The sequence below is a fragment of the Pseudomyrmex gracilis genome, unplaced genomic scaffold, assembly GCF_002006095.1.
Source record: "Pseudomyrmex gracilis isolate BER0280 unplaced genomic scaffold, ASM200609v1 scaffold_14, whole genome shotgun sequence".
NCBI lineage: Eukaryota > Metazoa > Arthropoda > Insecta > Hymenoptera > Formicidae > Pseudomyrmex > Pseudomyrmex gracilis.
The window spans coordinates 442,826-459,795 of record NW_018020598.1 but is presented as its reverse complement, the minus strand read 5'-3'; the positions used below and the strand labels follow the sequence as shown (position 1 = coordinate 459,795).

Sequence of the window (16,970 nt, the reverse complement as noted above, 5' to 3'; positions counted from 1 at the left end):
TATGCACGTACGATACATGTATGGTAAAAGACTCTGTCGATTTAGGTGTTGAATTACCTGAAAAAAGACACTGTCACCCCTCTCGGCATTGATTCTTGTCGCGGCAATGTGCGATAAAAAGCGCGTTCACGTCTGCGTGAATGACAGAATGTATGACGAAGAGACGAGGGTTGATAAAGGGCTCCCGGAACGACAGTCGATCGCTGTATCTCGCTCATTGACGGACACCGTTAGAGAGCGAATTTATTGTGCGGTTAATAATGGGACGGCGTGACAGGCGATCGCGCCCGCTTATCTGACTCTCTCCGGAGTAGATGATCCTTCATTATACTCCCCGAAGTATAACGATCACGACATTTGTTCCTTGTCACACGTGTACCACAAATTGTGAGATCGAAAGAGAATCTAAAAACACAAGTGCGAGCAAAGAACACGCTGATCTTTTTATCTTCATTTTGAAACTTTGACTCTGTATATTCTTATTAAAAAAAAAAAAGACAAATTGTTCGTGCAATTTGTTTTGTACCTACGTATTTTATTTAATACGTCCCAGCAAAATTAAATTTCACACGTTCTCAAGAATAAGATTCATTCTTTATATATATATATATATATATACATATATATAAAATTTTTTTTTCACGAAATGTACCAGCTCAATTTCTTTCCGCGACGTGACACAGATTCACTTTTCTGCGGCAGATGAATATTTCTGCTTCTTCCGGAAATTCAATGACGGCGCAGTCTCCTCTTTATGGCGACCCGAAAAGAAGGAGGGGATGTTGTTGCCCGCTATACCAGTTCTCTTGTATCTCGTTTTATACCTTTTCTCTCTTTATCGCCTTATCACTCGAGACGTGTTCCACCCTTCCTTCTTCGTTGCACCCCTTTCCCCTCGTCTCGTCGTCTCGCTCGATTCGCGACAAGACACTGCCGCGACTGATAACATTTATTATGAGACCTGGTCTCTTTCTATATTGCTCGCGTTTTCCACGCTCTTGTGTATCTTTGCCCGCGGACAAAGCAAGAAAAGAAATTCTCCGCCCTAATGACAAAAATGGTGGTTGATTGGCGAACGCATCAACGACGCAACCATTTTGTCTAAAACTTTTTGTATAAGACGTTTCTAGTGATGATATTTAAAAACTTTTATAATAAAATAACTTACTTCGTGTTGTGTTGTTATAAAAGTGATAGACTAGTTTCTTCTTTTGATAAGAATTAAAAAATTTGTATTCATCCTGAAAAGATATAGAAGCAATTTGGCATTGGTGTGTGTTCAAAAAGTTCAGACTGCGCCCGCAGGCACTTTTAAAGTCCCGTGATTATACGTGTGATATCTTTCTATTCTTTCTAACTCTTTATTGTCTTCAGAAGGTATCAATAAATCCGCGGGTCTCTATAGGTCCGCTGATCGTTGACGGAAGACGGAGAGGTCGGAATTTAGAAAGGCTAGCGGGTACCAGTAGCAGCGTGATAATCCGCACGACAAACGCGCCTCACACTTTGGACAACCGTCGCATCGTTGTCTTTGTAAACACGAATTCGACCGACCAGACGGAAGAACAGAAAGAGCAAAGGAGAAAGAAACAGAATACATACTCTCTCTCCACCTGTTGCGCGAATTTACGTATCCGCCGCGAACCGCCATGTCGACGCGGCGGCCAATCACGATTCGCCATTGGCCGTAGGGAATGGTAGGAAATCGGGCCGCAGCGTTCCATTGGCTCTCACTATCTTCTTCTTCCCCACGTCCCGCGAGAGCGGGAGTCAGAAGCTGCCCTAGATGCGCTCTACGTTGGGGAAAGTTCGTTTAAACCCTTCGAGCCAGTAGACCACAAGGACTCGTGTCCGCTGGTTCCATACCGACACGGAAACTCATCTTCGGAAAAGAGTCGCTCAATAATAATTCGTAATTTTTTGTGACGACTGTTGTTGCAACATGATCCCACACCCGACGACGTCAAAACAGACTGACATCTTACTTCGAGATTTCTTTTGTCGTGAAATTCTTCAAGAACGATTTATCAAGAAATCACAGAATCTTTTGTGAGAGAATCTAGTGGATAAATTGTATGATTTTTTGTAAGACGAGTTAAACGCTATATTTCGCTGTCAGACAAAGGGTCATTAAGAGTCAATTGTGTCGGGAAACGTCTGCAACGTCTGTCGAAAATATGTTGAGCTTTTAAAATGTGTGAGTTTTTTCTCCAATTGTCATACGAGAAGATTTCACGAATGTTGCCGTCGGTTGTGAGCACAATATAAACATACGATATTTGTCTCGATTCTACTATTATCGTAGATTATTATTGAATATATATAATCGAATAAACGGAATTATTTCAAAAACACTTGAAACAATATTTAACACGAAGTTTTAAGAAATACACCAATATTATTTCGTCAATATTATTTTCGCGAATAAACGTGAGTCAGACTAGAAGATAAAGAGAAGATAAAATTGTCTCCGTCAATCGCTCAAGATTGATTACACGTAAAATACAACATAAAATTATTGAAAATTCCGACTTCCACCGTTGTAAGAATATTCAATTCATTTGAAAGCTAAAGTATTGAGGAAAAATGCAAGCTGCAGAAACTTATCTTGGCCCTTAAGATACAAACTTTCAACCTAATTGTCTAAGAGAAATGTGCATTCGTTGAGCTGCAAGATTGAAAGGGAGCGACCCATGGAGATGTCGTCCAAGTCCTCCTTGCATAACGAGCACATTAAGCGGCCGATGAACGCCTTCATGGTTTGGTCGCGTGGACAGCGTCGTAAAATGGCACAGGAAAATCCGAAAATGCATAACTCGGAAATCTCGAAGAGACTCGGCGCCGAGTGGAAATTGTTGAGCGAGAGTGAAAAGCGACCTTTCATCGACGAAGCGAAGAGATTGAGGTGAGAAACGTTTCGATTTGAATATTTTCATACATTTTTATTTGACTCATAAAACATTTTGTTGAGTAACAAACGTACAATAGATCTTGGAATGCGCCTATGTGAAATAATGTAAATGTTTGTTTATTTCGATAACTTGAAATTAACAAATCTTTTCAAAAAACCACGATAGCTTCGAAATTGTATTGTGTAATAAATTGTGCAATAAAAATCAGATAACCAGATAAGTTTAAGTCGTTATATTATAGTTGTGTGGATAGAGCAACAAATATCTAAGAAAAATTTACAATTGTTAAACATCTGTGATTATTTTTACATTTACTTAATTTTATAAGAGTAATTTAAGTTTTAATATCGCACACGCCTTTTCTTGACACAACGTCGATAATTTTAACTATTTAAACACACGCACACGTTTATTACGATAGATAGGAATAAACGTCTTACACATTTCATCTTCGTTATACCCCTTTGGTTTTAGTAAAAAAAAATCACGCAGCAAATGTGTTAAATTTTATTACATTATGGTTTACGACAATAAAGTGAGTCTAGTTTTTATTACTGCTGTAGAGTAAAAGCACACAAATAAATAAAAAAAATAGTTATGGAACATTAAAAAAAAGATCATCTGCAAATGTAATCAGATCTATTTTACTTTGCTCCGACCAAGTAAAACCGAATGCAAAAAGTGTGTGTTTTCATACTTGTTTGCTACAATGTTTCGACTTCTTATTCATGTCTGTTAACTTTTTTTTGTGTCTTGTAACCTTCGAAATTTGAAGTAATTACTATTACTATACAGTCTCTTTTTTGTAACCTTCTTTCTGTGTTTGAGTATCGATATTATTAACTGTTTCAATTACTTTCAGCTGAAGAGAGAGATGATCATGTAATAGTCGAAAACGTTTTACAATTACTTTTGCTTTTATATCCAATTAACATCTTATTAATATAGCTCTTATTGATTTCAAAAACTAATTAATTGAAAAATAATATGTATACAAATTTTTCTTTTACTTTTCCTCAATTGGCAGAAACTCAATTGCTGTTTTGTTCTGGATACTCTAGCGAAATAATTGCTTTGATCGGTTAAGAGAGAAGAGGAGGGTAGAGAGATCGAAAACGGCGGGAAAGCGTATCACGTGTACTCTCTCGTACTTCATAATACAGTACATTGTTGCCAAGAAGCTTAGGGGCGTGCTGCGCTAAACCCGGGCTAAAATAGGGTGAGACGGAGCCAGTATTTATAGGACGGAGAAGAGACGAGCTCTTTATTACCAACCCTGAATATTTAATCGCTGTTATGAGTTTATTTAGCTCGGCGATGCGGCTACGCCGATTTTTCGAGATGGCGCGCTCTCTTAGAACGGGCAAACTTGCAGGAGCCTATCTCTTTTAGAATCCTTGACTTATTATTAATAATAAGTCGGTTTATAATTCTGTAAGCTTCATTCAAGCGATCTTTCACAATCTCGTTAGACGAGCGCCAGTTTTATGTGATAGTCACAATAATTTTATGTGATGATGTTTAATATCAGTTTAGTTTATACCGAACGTTTTTCTTGCGTTGTGACAGTATAATCATTCAATTTCATCATAATAGATGGATCGATATTAGAGAAATGACAATTGAGGTTAAAGAACGGCACGGGAATAGATTTACGCACGAGGTGCGTGTAGATCAAATTTGAGAACGATCCTCGCCTCTCTCGCTTTTCGATTTCGTCTCGAGGAACAAGATTTAAACTGATTCTCCACGCTCTAACCCCATGCCCGCGTTGCAAAATATCCTGACCTCGATTTACATTTCACCCCATCGAGAGGAAAAAAAGAAGGAAATAGAAAGAAGAGCGAATGTTTCGCGATGCTGTTGAAGTTGTTGAAGCGAAATATGGATATACTCGAGTCGTCAAAATGATTTGTCACATTACAATCATATACAGAAGATATAATTCGATCGGTCGTTAAACGATTATTAAATTGTAACAATGCAAATAATTACAGATATTTCACAAGAGCGATTCTTCGAAATTATTGGATTTAATTAATACAACATTTAATTAATATATAATTACCAAATGAAAACTCTTAAATAATATCTACTCTAATATCTATTTTATAAATGTTTATATTAATTTCTGTAGTAAATCCTAAAGATTAATGTTTTTACACAATAGCGCGTTTATAAGTTTTTTTCATATTATTTTGCATTTTATTTTTTTACGTACTGCAATACGTGGGGGATAAACTAAAATCATTAAATTCTTTATTTGCATACACTCGCGTCTTGCTGAAAATACAAAAGCGCAAACAAAAGGCCATATTTTTCTATCGAAATTTTCGAGAAAAGGAAGAAAATGAGGAGAGCAGACGGGAGAAGGCGGTAAGGGGTGTATGGGCAATCCGAGGGAAATTTCGACGCGGACGTGTAACGGCGAATCCGCTTTTCTGGCGGATGGCAGCGACGTCGACAACGAGGAGGGTGGCAGTCGTAAAATAAAAGAGGAGGGGGATGAACGGAAGAGTGCGGCGCAGAGAAGAGAAAGGGGGAATAAAGTCGTTCCCTTGGAGCGGCGTCGTTGGTAGCAGCGGGTTCCCTTGGACTCCGCGCCGTCACTGGCCCGACGTAATCTGTCCGTTCGTTCACGGCGACTCACAATGTGGCCCCCGAGATAACAAATAAAGCCCCATTGTCGCAATTGTGTGGATTTAAAAGGATTTGCCCGGCTTCTCCGCACCCCCGCCTCTCTCGCCGCTGCCGTCCGCGCGCTCAACGATTCCGCTCACTCTCTTTCTCTCTCTTTCGCTCTCTCCCGCTCATCTTCCTATCCCTCCTCCCCCTCTTTTCGCGCTCTCATATTCCCTCTCTACCGATTCAACCCCCTACGTGTTCCGCAGCCTCTTCCCGATTTCTCGCTTCTCTCGTCGCGGTGAAATGGGCTTTTTACCCGCTTTGATGTTTTATACGGACGTTTCTTTGATACCCGCGGCAAACAATCTATTGACATGATTAAAGAATCATAAAGAATCTCAATTTAATTAAGCAATTTTAGATTTTCTAAAATCTAGATTGTAAAATTATACAATATGAATGTGAGAGAAGCAACTCGTTAATTTTTTTTTTTAATTATGACAGCGCTCTAAACGGTTTATTTTTTTTCTAACTAGAAAAACAGATAGGGAAAATCTGTCCATAAGTACTAAACTTTACCGAAATAAACTCGTGCAATAAAACCCGATTAAGTGTCGAAGTCTGCCTACGCAAATAACGTGACCGCGCGCTCTCCTGGTCGCGACGCTACAATCGTAACTAATTGTTATTGTTCCTTGTCGCGAGCGCGGCGAGAGAGCGCGTAGCTTATGTCGCTGTAGAATGATATAGCGTCGTTGTTTATCAGCCGTTGGATGGGCGACGCGGGGGTAGAGAGTACGCGCGGAGGTCGGAATTGTAAAGATTACGGCCGATGTTTATGCATTTATGCTGAGTTATTGTCGACGGGGCTTTACCGATGTTTATGCTGATTTACGCTTTGTGCTATCTGCCGGGACACATTGTCCCCGGAATTATTATTCCGCGGTCGCGGCGGCGGTGTTTCGCTACCCGCTACCTCCTCCGCCCTCTTCCCACCTTTCTGCCAGCGTTCTCGCAAAATTTCAAATTTTGCACGCGTCTCGTAAAATTCTCTATCCTAGAAAAAGCTGCAAATTATCTTGTTATCCTGTTATTCTCCTGTTGTTCTGGCGGAATAATTGAAAACCCTTTCCGCGAAAGAGATTCGAAGTTGAAAAAAAAAAAAAATGGAACAAAAAATAATTTTTGAATATTTGTTTTTGTCAAATTATATTTGTTTAAGAGAGAGACGTGCGATGTAACTATTAAATATTAAGATCTCTAAAATTATTAAGAAATAACGGAACGACTTTTCTCTCTTTTGCGAATATATTACGGCACGAGGGGGNGGGGGTGGGCAGAGCGATGCGAAAGTGCATCACGTTATCACCCTCGTTTCTTCGACTGCATTGTACTAGTGATTTCCGGTGAAATTCTTCGCAACGTGTTTGTCGTTATGAAAAAGCACGGTGCCCACGTATCTTCAATCCTCCTCTCACCCTCCCGCCCTCTTCTTCCTTTTTTATCTTCAGGAGGTGAGGCATAAGCACTATAAATAAGCACTGCGTTTCTTGGGTAACATAATGGAGTATTATATGTGCTAGAGATACCGCCACTCTTTCCTTCTCTTCTCCTCCCTACCGGTCCAAAGAAGTGTGTGTGTCTGTGTGTACAAGACACTTATGGTGTTTCGTATCGTGTTCTGGAACGACGATAATACGTTCCATTGTATGTACAACGACAAGAGCACAGTTTACAAAAATTGCGAGAGGTGTTATATCCGCAATAATCGATAGCCACGGTAAACACGATACGCAAAACAAACATGATAAAAGAAAAAGTATGGATTCAGCCTGTTTGTGACATTTCTTTTTCTCTCGGAAAAAAGATTAGTTTATTCAAATAAATTCAATAAATTTAAAAAAATAAAACAAAGGCACTTCGTGATTCAGAAATGTTCATTCGTATCTTCGGGATCTCATGCGACAGTCGATCATGACATCGCAAGTTCGATGTCACGATCCGGAATCGTTAAGTTTGATTTTGTTCCTTTTATTTATTTCGATCTTGTGTGAGTTTTTTTTAAATAACTTAGTAGATAATTAAACAATTTTCTCGTGTATAATAATGATAACAATTCACACAATGTTACAAATTGCTTACCTTTACCTTTCAGAGCTCTTCACATGAAAGAACATCCCGACTATAAGTACCGGCCGCGCCGAAAACCAAAATCCTTGGTAAAGAAAGAGAACAAGTTTGGTTTCTCGATATCGCCACTGATATCTCCCGGTGACGGGTTGACCAACTTACCGCGTCTTCTGCCTCCATTGGCGCCGCCTACACATCATCCGCTGATGTCGCACGACGATTTGAAAATTCCGCGTTTTTTTCCGCCATTTTCTTATCCGTTTTATCCGCTGCAACACAAACTAAATGACGATTTCAACGGCGGTAAATTGGCTGCCGACTTGGCCCTTCAAGCCTTGTACAGCGGTACCACCCCTTATCCCGGTCATCTGACGATGTCTTGGCCGACAAGTCTGTCGACAACCAGTTGCTTGCAGCCTACCAACAACTGCAATTGTCCGAGTCCACCGAAGGAGCCTAAGAGATCGTTTCTGCCGTCCAAAATGGATGACCCGCCCTTCCCGAGTCCGGTCAGAGCTGACGACAACGCCGTTGTCGCGGAACGGGAAGAATCTCGGTACCGAAAAGTCGAGGAGGATTTTTCTACTCTCGAGAGGCATCATCATCATCAGGAGGATCGTTCGCAGGATCGTTTCTCCTCGTCTTCGTCTTCTTCTCCGCCCACAGAACTCCAGCCGGAGAAATCTTCCGCAACGACGACGAGTTCCTCGTCGTCTTCGATGTCGAGCAGTAGAATCGACAGCGCGTTCTCCGTTCAGAGCCTGACGTCAAGTAGCAGTAGCTCGAATTCACAGCGTGGACACGTTATATGAAGACCGCTTCCGGTTCTCCCGGATCTGAACTTCCGGGGGAACCTGGTACCAGCTACATGGCCGACCGCGGACTGGTGGCGAGTAGCCCCGATGCTGTCCCCAATCCCGCAAACGACGGCCGCGAACCTGAGCACCGGTGTCATCAAGGAAGACATCCACTTCCAGGAGGAACAACAGAGGAACTCGATAACCGTGCCCAGGTCACCCAGAAGCAATTTACACATCGCCAATGTGCAGTGATTTAGCCACAACGGTCGATTTAGAATCGTATACCTAACTTCTATAGGTTCGGTAAGATAAATCTTAACACTTCGAGATAAATCAGTGCAATTGCATAGGAGTAAGGATCAACGTCCTGTTGTTGAATTCGAAACGAAAACTGACATTCGTCGTTTCATATATAGTTTGGACATTTTTGTTTTGTGAGTAACGTAAGGCGATAATAGTCTGTATAATGTGCATAATTTGTTTTTGTCAAGAATAAATCGATTGAGAGATATATGCAAAGAAATAACTTCGCGAGCATCCGGCGAATAGCTGGCGAATAGAAATAGGAATCGATAGCGCGCGCGATACGGCCTCGAAATCCCACAAAGAGCGACGCAAAGAGAGTTCTCCCGACCGGATCGTGCACGGGAAGCTGGATGCTAGAAGAGTCCAATTTTGATGAGATAACCAACCCTCTCACATGCCACATATTAGAGCGGGCGAGGGGGCGCTGAGAGTGCGTCGAGGTGGACACGGTGGGAAAAGAAGAAAAAAACACTCTTCTGACAGAGGCAAATCTCTTCTTTAGAACGCGGCCGTGCGAAATAAGCCAAACGTTCTGAATGCCAACGTAGAGACGCGTACCCCCAACGACGTGGTTTCGTTATATCTCACGGCGCCCTGTCGGCTTTCGCGGCGAAAGCATCGATACGGTGGAAATAGAAGACGCGTGGCTGACTGACTGGCTTCTGCGAGTACCAGCCGCAAAATCCACCTTTTCGCAAATATAGCGAGAGAAAAGTCAAAAAGAGATTCAATTTTCAAATTTGTCTTCGGTTAAAGTTAATTAGAAATTCCAACTAGCGATCGAAGTTTAAGTTCCGCTTGAATTGTAAAGTTTATTGATAAATTTTTCATTTTCACGACTTTATTTATTTATCACTAGGTATGTATCGTCTTCATCATCATACGCTTTGTTTTGTTACAAGTTGTTTCGTTTTAAGAGACGAGTTGTATGTAATAATATCGTCGTTCTCTTTCGTCAAGAGACAAACATTAATTAATTAACCTAAAGATTTTTCCTTATAAAAATTTTTGCTAATATCTAAAGATTATAGAGCAAGCATCGATGCGAGTTTATTAGCGAGTACCATAATGGAAGATAAGATACAAGTAAACATAAAACATATCTATAACGCATAGAAAAAAAAAAAACATATCTTTCCTTCTCACTTAATTTCTTTCTCTCAGTAGGGAAAGACCAAAGATAGGTTGGCAAAATAAGCAACGAGTGGCATTGTATTCTGTTTATGTGCTCTTGTTGCGAGAGGAAGAAAGTAGAAAGAATAACAACTTCAGTATATTAGTATCTTTATTTCAATAATGTGTTCGCAGTTTATTTTTATAAATCAAATGTAAAGCAAGAAATATATTTAGCCTTTTTGTTATCAAAGCAATAATATGACAAATGTAATAATTCGAACATACATAAAGTAAGTATTATATATATATTATTTTGTTCAAAATAATAGCAAACATTGCACAAACATCAGTTTTTGTTTGCTCGTCACGAAAATTATTTTCATAACGCACGACGCTTGTCATATTATTGTTACTTTTTTTGTATTTTTTATAATTTTATATATTGTATTTGTATTATATATTTTATATTTTAATGTATCAAACAATTTATTTAGATTGACAAATAAATAAATAAGTGCACAAATAAAGTTTCAGCGTCTGACAGTATTAATGTCACGTGATTTTTAAATAACAAGCAGTGCAATTTGTGATTAAAACCTTTTTATCGTGTGTTTAACTCTTTCATTTTTTTTTTTTTTTTTATTTATTTTTATCGAAGGAGTCTGAAATCCGAGTCACAACTTACACATGTAACATTGTTGTTGTTTATTTTTACATTCTTTTGATTTAAAAAAATAATGCGATAGAATAATATTATTAGTTCAAAATATCTCAAACTGATACACACAATTGTTGACAAATTGTGCATGTTGTTAGAAAATAAGTGTTCGTAAATTGTTTTATTAGTAAAATTTCGTTGATTGTTTTACGGAGAATATTAAAATTGCAAAAATTCTGCCAACCTGTCTGAGTCTCCACTTTTTACATGACACTTTAAAAACATAGCTTTGATTAATTGAATTAATTCGAGATAAGGATAACACGAGGAAATATGTCATGTTAATCTTTTTGCCTCGAACTATTGTTAATTACTGCTGTAATATATAATGCAACGTTTGTAAATAAATCTTGATCAAAATCGGAAAATATTAATATTATTTGTATTTTCTTCTCTTTAAAAAAATATGATTACATGTATATGATATTATAATAATAGAATATAGGTAAAAATCTATAACAGTATAGAATAAGTCAAATTCTTTTTGTTTACTAATAGAACTATATTTTTCATTTCTATCTTTTTAGATATTACTTTTTTTATTCATAATCTCAGCGTTAACCGTTTTATTTCTCTCTGTATGACTAAACGTTTGATACTGCAGTATAAATTTGAGTTGATGTTGGTTGCGAAGTTATTTTTCTTTAATACTTTTTCTGTCTTCTGAGACACAAATATTAAATCATCAGAGCAACACAAACTTACATCTAACGATTTTTCCTTATCGCAACGCCGATGTATACATGTACGAACATGATCATGAGTTTTGCACAAAGTCTCAAGGAGAAAGTTGCGAAATTAATCGGAGCGAGAAAGAATGAGAGAGAAAGAGAGAGAGAGAGAGAGAGAGAAAATCTCGAGGGCGAGGTAAAGTTTTCTCACCGCGTCTTTTTCGCCCCTCCACCGAGTTCTCTCGCCGGATCGTCGTGTTTTATTTCTGATAGCGACGCCTCCGTCGCCGCCACGAGGACATTATCGCCACCGCGAAAGACCCTTTCTTCCCCCATAAAGGCAATCATGCTTTCTCTGCGGTGAGATAACGGCGAGAATGGCGGCCCGGGAGACGTTTCCACCGTCGGCGCTGGGCACGTTCTCTCCCTTTCTTACAATCGCTCAAGTTTCGCCGTACTCGTGATTACGCTCTCGTGGAAATCGAAATTCAGGGAGTCGAGAAAAGTGATTATTTCGAGATCTTTTTCAAACAAATAATCATTTACCATGAAATGTAATACACACCAGTTCACCAAAGTTTAAATTGATTTTATTTTACATATCAAAAAATATGAAGAATAGAAGACACCCCAAGATTCTCCTTCCGTTTATTTAGAATCCGTTCGCTCCCATGTTCAAAATCATGAAGCATCAATTGCGAGTGACGAGTTTCTATACGCTTTTACGAGTAACTTCTGTCGAGTTGCTCGATGGCGAGACGAGAGGAGGAGGGCAACAGGAGCTGGTAAGTTTTACGAGTGGTGCACACAAAGACGTGGAAAGAGGACGAGGAGAGAGGTCCTAGCGAGCTACTCTTCCTGACCAGAGAGCTCTGCGTGTGTGCTCCTCTCCATTAGTATGCGCGGAAGTGTGTCGCGCTCGATTGTGGCGGGTATTGTCAACGAAGAATGTCCTCGTTGCAGCTCCCGGACGGTTCCCGTAAGGAGACGGAATTTCGAGTGAAATGTAATCACTCTCCGAGACGCGTGCGTCGTGAGAAATTCCGACCGTGGTTCATTTTCAACAGAGAAAGGAGCGATATGAGATTTAACTCGCGACAATGCCACATGTAGATTGTAAAACACCAAGTGACTTCGACTCGCCTTATATTTCCTTGACTTCCAGAAACTTCCTGACTTCTGTTGCTCATTTGCGCGCAGTGTATTTAAATTCCATTTGGTTGTTAATTACTGTGCACAGTCACAGTATTCGCGACAATCGTGCGAAAAACATTTCTCACTTGTCAAAATTACGAAGTCAACATTGCCAATTTGAACGGACCGGAGGATTGAATGACGATCTCCACCGCGAATAGATATCGAGAACCGTCTGAGAATTTTCACGAGAATCTACGATTAGAACTTGAAATTTGATTTCTTCTTCAGGATTGTGTCGCGTGCGTCAAAGAGAGAAACGGACGTTTTAATTGCATCGCTCGAGCGCGCGCGCGCGCGTGTTGAAAACGGGTAGGTATCAGCCGCGCTTTTATGCGCGACGCTGAGAGGATGCGCGATCGTTTGATTGCGGAAAATGACGGGCGGCGGTGGGCGCGAGTGGAAGTTTTGAGTGGGCGTCGGTCCCGACAGACAATGAGGCATTCAGGCGCGGCATTGTGCCGGCCGACAACTGCGTTACCCTAGACAAACCCGAAATCACCGGCGCTATCGCCGCTCCAGATCCGATTATGCGAATAATAAAAAGCGTGATGACAGAGAGAGAGAGAGATAGAGATAGAGATAGAGGAGGAGGAGAGAAAGATAGGAAGAGAGAGAGAAGGGGAAATGAACCAAAGATATAGGGACTATGTGCTAGAGGTTAATAAAAGCCGCGTGACTGGTGCCCCTTTTTTTATCGGTCTTAACACTTTCCATATCTCATACTTTTCATATCTTCATACTTTTATGACCTACGAGACAACAAATTTCTCGACAACTCTGCCACCAACGACTTGTCAGAGTTTACATATTGACAAATACTGCAAGAGTAGATAGTTTTATGATGATTTTTTTTTTTGACATAAATATATACTTGAGCAAATTCAAACACGTTGCCACTGAAATTTATTCAAGATTTCATCGCAACTGCGCATAGGTGTTTGTTATCGAGTCTTTATTTATAAACGATTACTGTCTCTAGTGCGGAGAGTATGCCTATTCTTCGTGCAACTCATGCTACGCTGGGTCCCGTCGCGGAAACCGCCATGAGCGACGCGTAATTATGCATTAGGAAAAGGGGATCGTCAAGTCCACCCGAAGTTGGCGAACTTGGTTAATTAGGAACGGTAGTCAGACGCTGCCTGCCATTGTCCGGCACTGTTGACTTCCGGCCTTCACGCCCGTCTGTGTCTCTCACCTCGCCAGCACCCTCTTCATCCCTCCGTCAGAGAGGGGCCGAGAGCTGATTGTTTCATTGTTTCCGACCCCACTGTCAAATGCCACCGGCCTGAATAGCGTTATTGTTGTTTCAGGCCGCGCCGCAGACAATTCTCGAGGTTTTCAGAACGCGTCTCTCTCTCTCTCTCTCTCTCTCTCTCTCTCTCTCTCTCTCTCTCTTTCTCTCTCGAAGCCGACATTCGAAACGCGCGACTTCCACATCTCTGTCTTCCTTCCGCGCCCTTCGCGCTCAATATTTTCATTAGAAACGATCCATATTGTTAATATTTTTTTCTGTTTTCTTAGGACGCAACCGAATGGATTCTTTATAGAAATATACGCTGTAATATGTGAAGACGATGCGATAAATAAAACTCCGTTATTTACCTGTCAGTTTGGGATGTACATTAAATTTTATGAGAGCGAGAAAAAATAGAAGAATATATGTTTTTTCAAAAAACCATCTAAACCAAAAATCTTTTTGTGTGAGAAAAATTTAAGATATTCTACGCGCAACCTTAAACTTTGCGAGTGTCCGAAATATGAAACTGTGTTGTCCTAAAATATGAGTCTTCTGCGAGTCTTCTCTTACAAGGATAGAAGAACACAAATACAAATCGAGTCACACGCAACCGGAGACTGTCTGGGCAACCGGAGCGTCATTCGCGCCCAATGTTGTGTGTGTCCCCGGTGATACTCGCCTCTTACTCCCGAAAAGAGTGCGAGACCACAGTAAAATAGTGACCGGGGCAACATTTCACGAACGGATCCGCCGTGACCGGCGCGCGATACGATCGTCGCATTTCCCGTGGACGCTCATATATAAGGCGAACTTATGCCGAACGTAAATTCCCGGAGCCGGGGCGCTATCTTATCGCGGCCGCGGTTTGCAAGGCGCCGATAAAGACCATGGTCAGACATTATGCGAGATTGAAAAACCTGAGGAGCTTCTTTCGGTTGCGCGTCGGACTTCCGGTCAACTTCGAGCAGCCGGCGCGACGAGCGGTTCTCGATCGCTCTCTCAACGGAGGTCAAGATCAAACGCGCGGATAAGTCATCTTAGGAGAAAACTTCGGGAGGGGGAATGTGAAATAGCCGTTTTTACACGTAAAAATATTTTTTTCCTTCACATCACGTTTATGCGTATGTTTCGACATTTTATTACCGCGCTTTTATGGTGTTGTCGAAAGATACAAGGGTATATGTCGGTATACGGATATATGTACACCGAGAGAGTTTTACATTGTTACAGAAAAAAATTTTAGTCTAATATTTGAGACATTAAATAAAAAATTAAAAAACTATGTGTAAACACTAAATGTACGTAGACGTACTGTGTGCACTGATTTCGATAACATTCTTCTTCTCAAAAAAAAAAAAGAATATAAATAATCACGTATATACACTTACAATAAAAATATATATACACTTCAATAAAACTTTATATTGAACTGCCAGACTTTTAAGACAAATCCTTCGACATGTCGCAAGTCAAGATTGGCAGCGCTTACGATCGAACGAGATAAAAAGAAGCGAGTGAAGACGTTGGAAGGAGGAGAGGAGGTCGCGAGAGGACACTTCATCACGATTTAACGCCATAAAAGTCGAATAAGGTCCGAGATGCCACGTGAGTTTTCCCGACGCCTTCTCCACCGCGGATTGGAAACAAAATGTCGTAAAATATCGAGAAAGCGCAACCTCTTTTCTATCGCGTACTCGAGGTGACCCGGGGACATCGCGGGATACGACGGGTGCGAGCGACGGCGAAGAGGCGGGATGTTCCGGTAAATACAAATAAAAATGGAAAGCCGGCCGTAATGGCCGGTGGAAAGCATGACGCATATACCTACGGCCGCGGGTGTTTCAAATTGATATTTCGAAAGTGCCTCTCGATATATACCACCTCCTTCTTTCGTGTCGCGCGAATACACGCACACACGCACACGTGTTCTTTTTATCACGACTCGCTCTCGCCGTCTTCTCTCACGTCAAACGATATCCGCTCCCCTCTTTCCCTAATACTTTCCATCTTTCTTTTCGTTTTCTTTCTTGGTCTCTCTTTCTCGTTCTTTTCTATTTTGTTTTGTTTTTTTTTTTTTTTATTCTTTTCTGTTCTATATTACACTTCTTCTTTGTTTTTTTTTTTTTTTGCTTTCTTTGTTGCTTTGATTTTTGTCTTCTCCGTGTCGTTTTTTTTTCTATTTCTTTTATTCCTTCTATCTTCCTTCTTTTCTTCCTTTCTTGCTTCTTTCTATCTTACCGTCTATTTTCTCGCTAGGTCTACGTTGGTCTGATGCGGAAAATTGATTTTATTTCCTTTCGCTGATCCCCCGCCACTTTTCAGAGCTTATCGCGCCGTCTCGGGACCGGATAGGCAATTTCTTTGCTGCCCAAGAAAATTGGGCCACTGTTCTTCAAAATACGCGCGCGAAAATTTACGCGTGTATACGCGCGAAGCAACATCATATACAAACAATTATTTACACGAATAACAAAGATTCGTCAGATCTCAAGACGTGTGTAATTCGGCAAGCCACACCCTTTTCGCACAGAAGTGTCACTTCTGTAACAAGTACACATATACCGTTTGTGTTGGTACATTATATGGTGTGTGAGCGCATTGATATCTGCGCGCGTGTAAATTATTTTTCACGTAACAGCGAGCCCCGATCTAGGCTTAGGAAGCCATGCGCCACCGGATATGCATCCAAAGTATAAATATAATGCACTTCTTCCTCTCCTCGTCCTCCCTTCTCTATCATTTTCTCTCTCTTTCTCTCTCTCTCTCTTTCTTCTCTTTCTTTTTCTCTACTCTCGCCATTTTCGAGCGCGACAAAGGGAGGATTTGTCGCGAGGCGAAGCTCGACAAAACCTTATACCACCCTCTCCTCGGAGCGGCACCGACGCCTCGCCGAGCTTTCAGAATGTTATAAACGCGTGCGTGCACGTGCGATTCGTCAACGATGTAACGCCGTTCTTGCGAAGCACCATTGTCGGCGCTATACGGATTTTGTATTTCGTCGATTTTGTGTCATCGATCCGGCGCGATACGGCGTGTGTACTCACGAAAAAGCGAAGCAATTTAAGAAGAACAGACATATCCGTCTGATTCTTTTTTTTTTTTTTTTTTACTGTTGAGTTTTCCACCGCGACAAACATATTGTCTCCCTTGTATGCAATTAAACAAAAATTAATAAATGTGTTTTCTAAAATATTCTAATGTGTCGTACGCAAAGTTGATTTTTTTTCTCCCTTCAAATAACAGTACGATACGCAGCTG

The 16,970-nt window shown here is 40.7% G+C and overlaps 1 protein-coding gene across 1 annotated transcript; it reads left to right on the top strand.

The window, feature by feature from the left end:
- The first annotated feature begins 1,846 nt into the window (after nt 1-1,846).
- Nucleotides 1,847-8,978, top strand: LOC109863888 (transcription factor SOX-14-like). Its single transcript, XM_020444546.1, has 2 exons — nt 1,847-2,905; nt 7,693-8,978. The coding sequence occupies exons 1-2, from the start codon at nt 2,694-2,696 to the stop codon at nt 8,477-8,479; spliced, it is 999 nt and encodes a 332-aa protein (XP_020300135.1). The 5' UTR covers nt 1,847-2,693; the 3' UTR covers nt 8,480-8,978.
- The last annotated feature ends 7,992 nt before the right edge of the window (nt 8,979-16,970 follow it).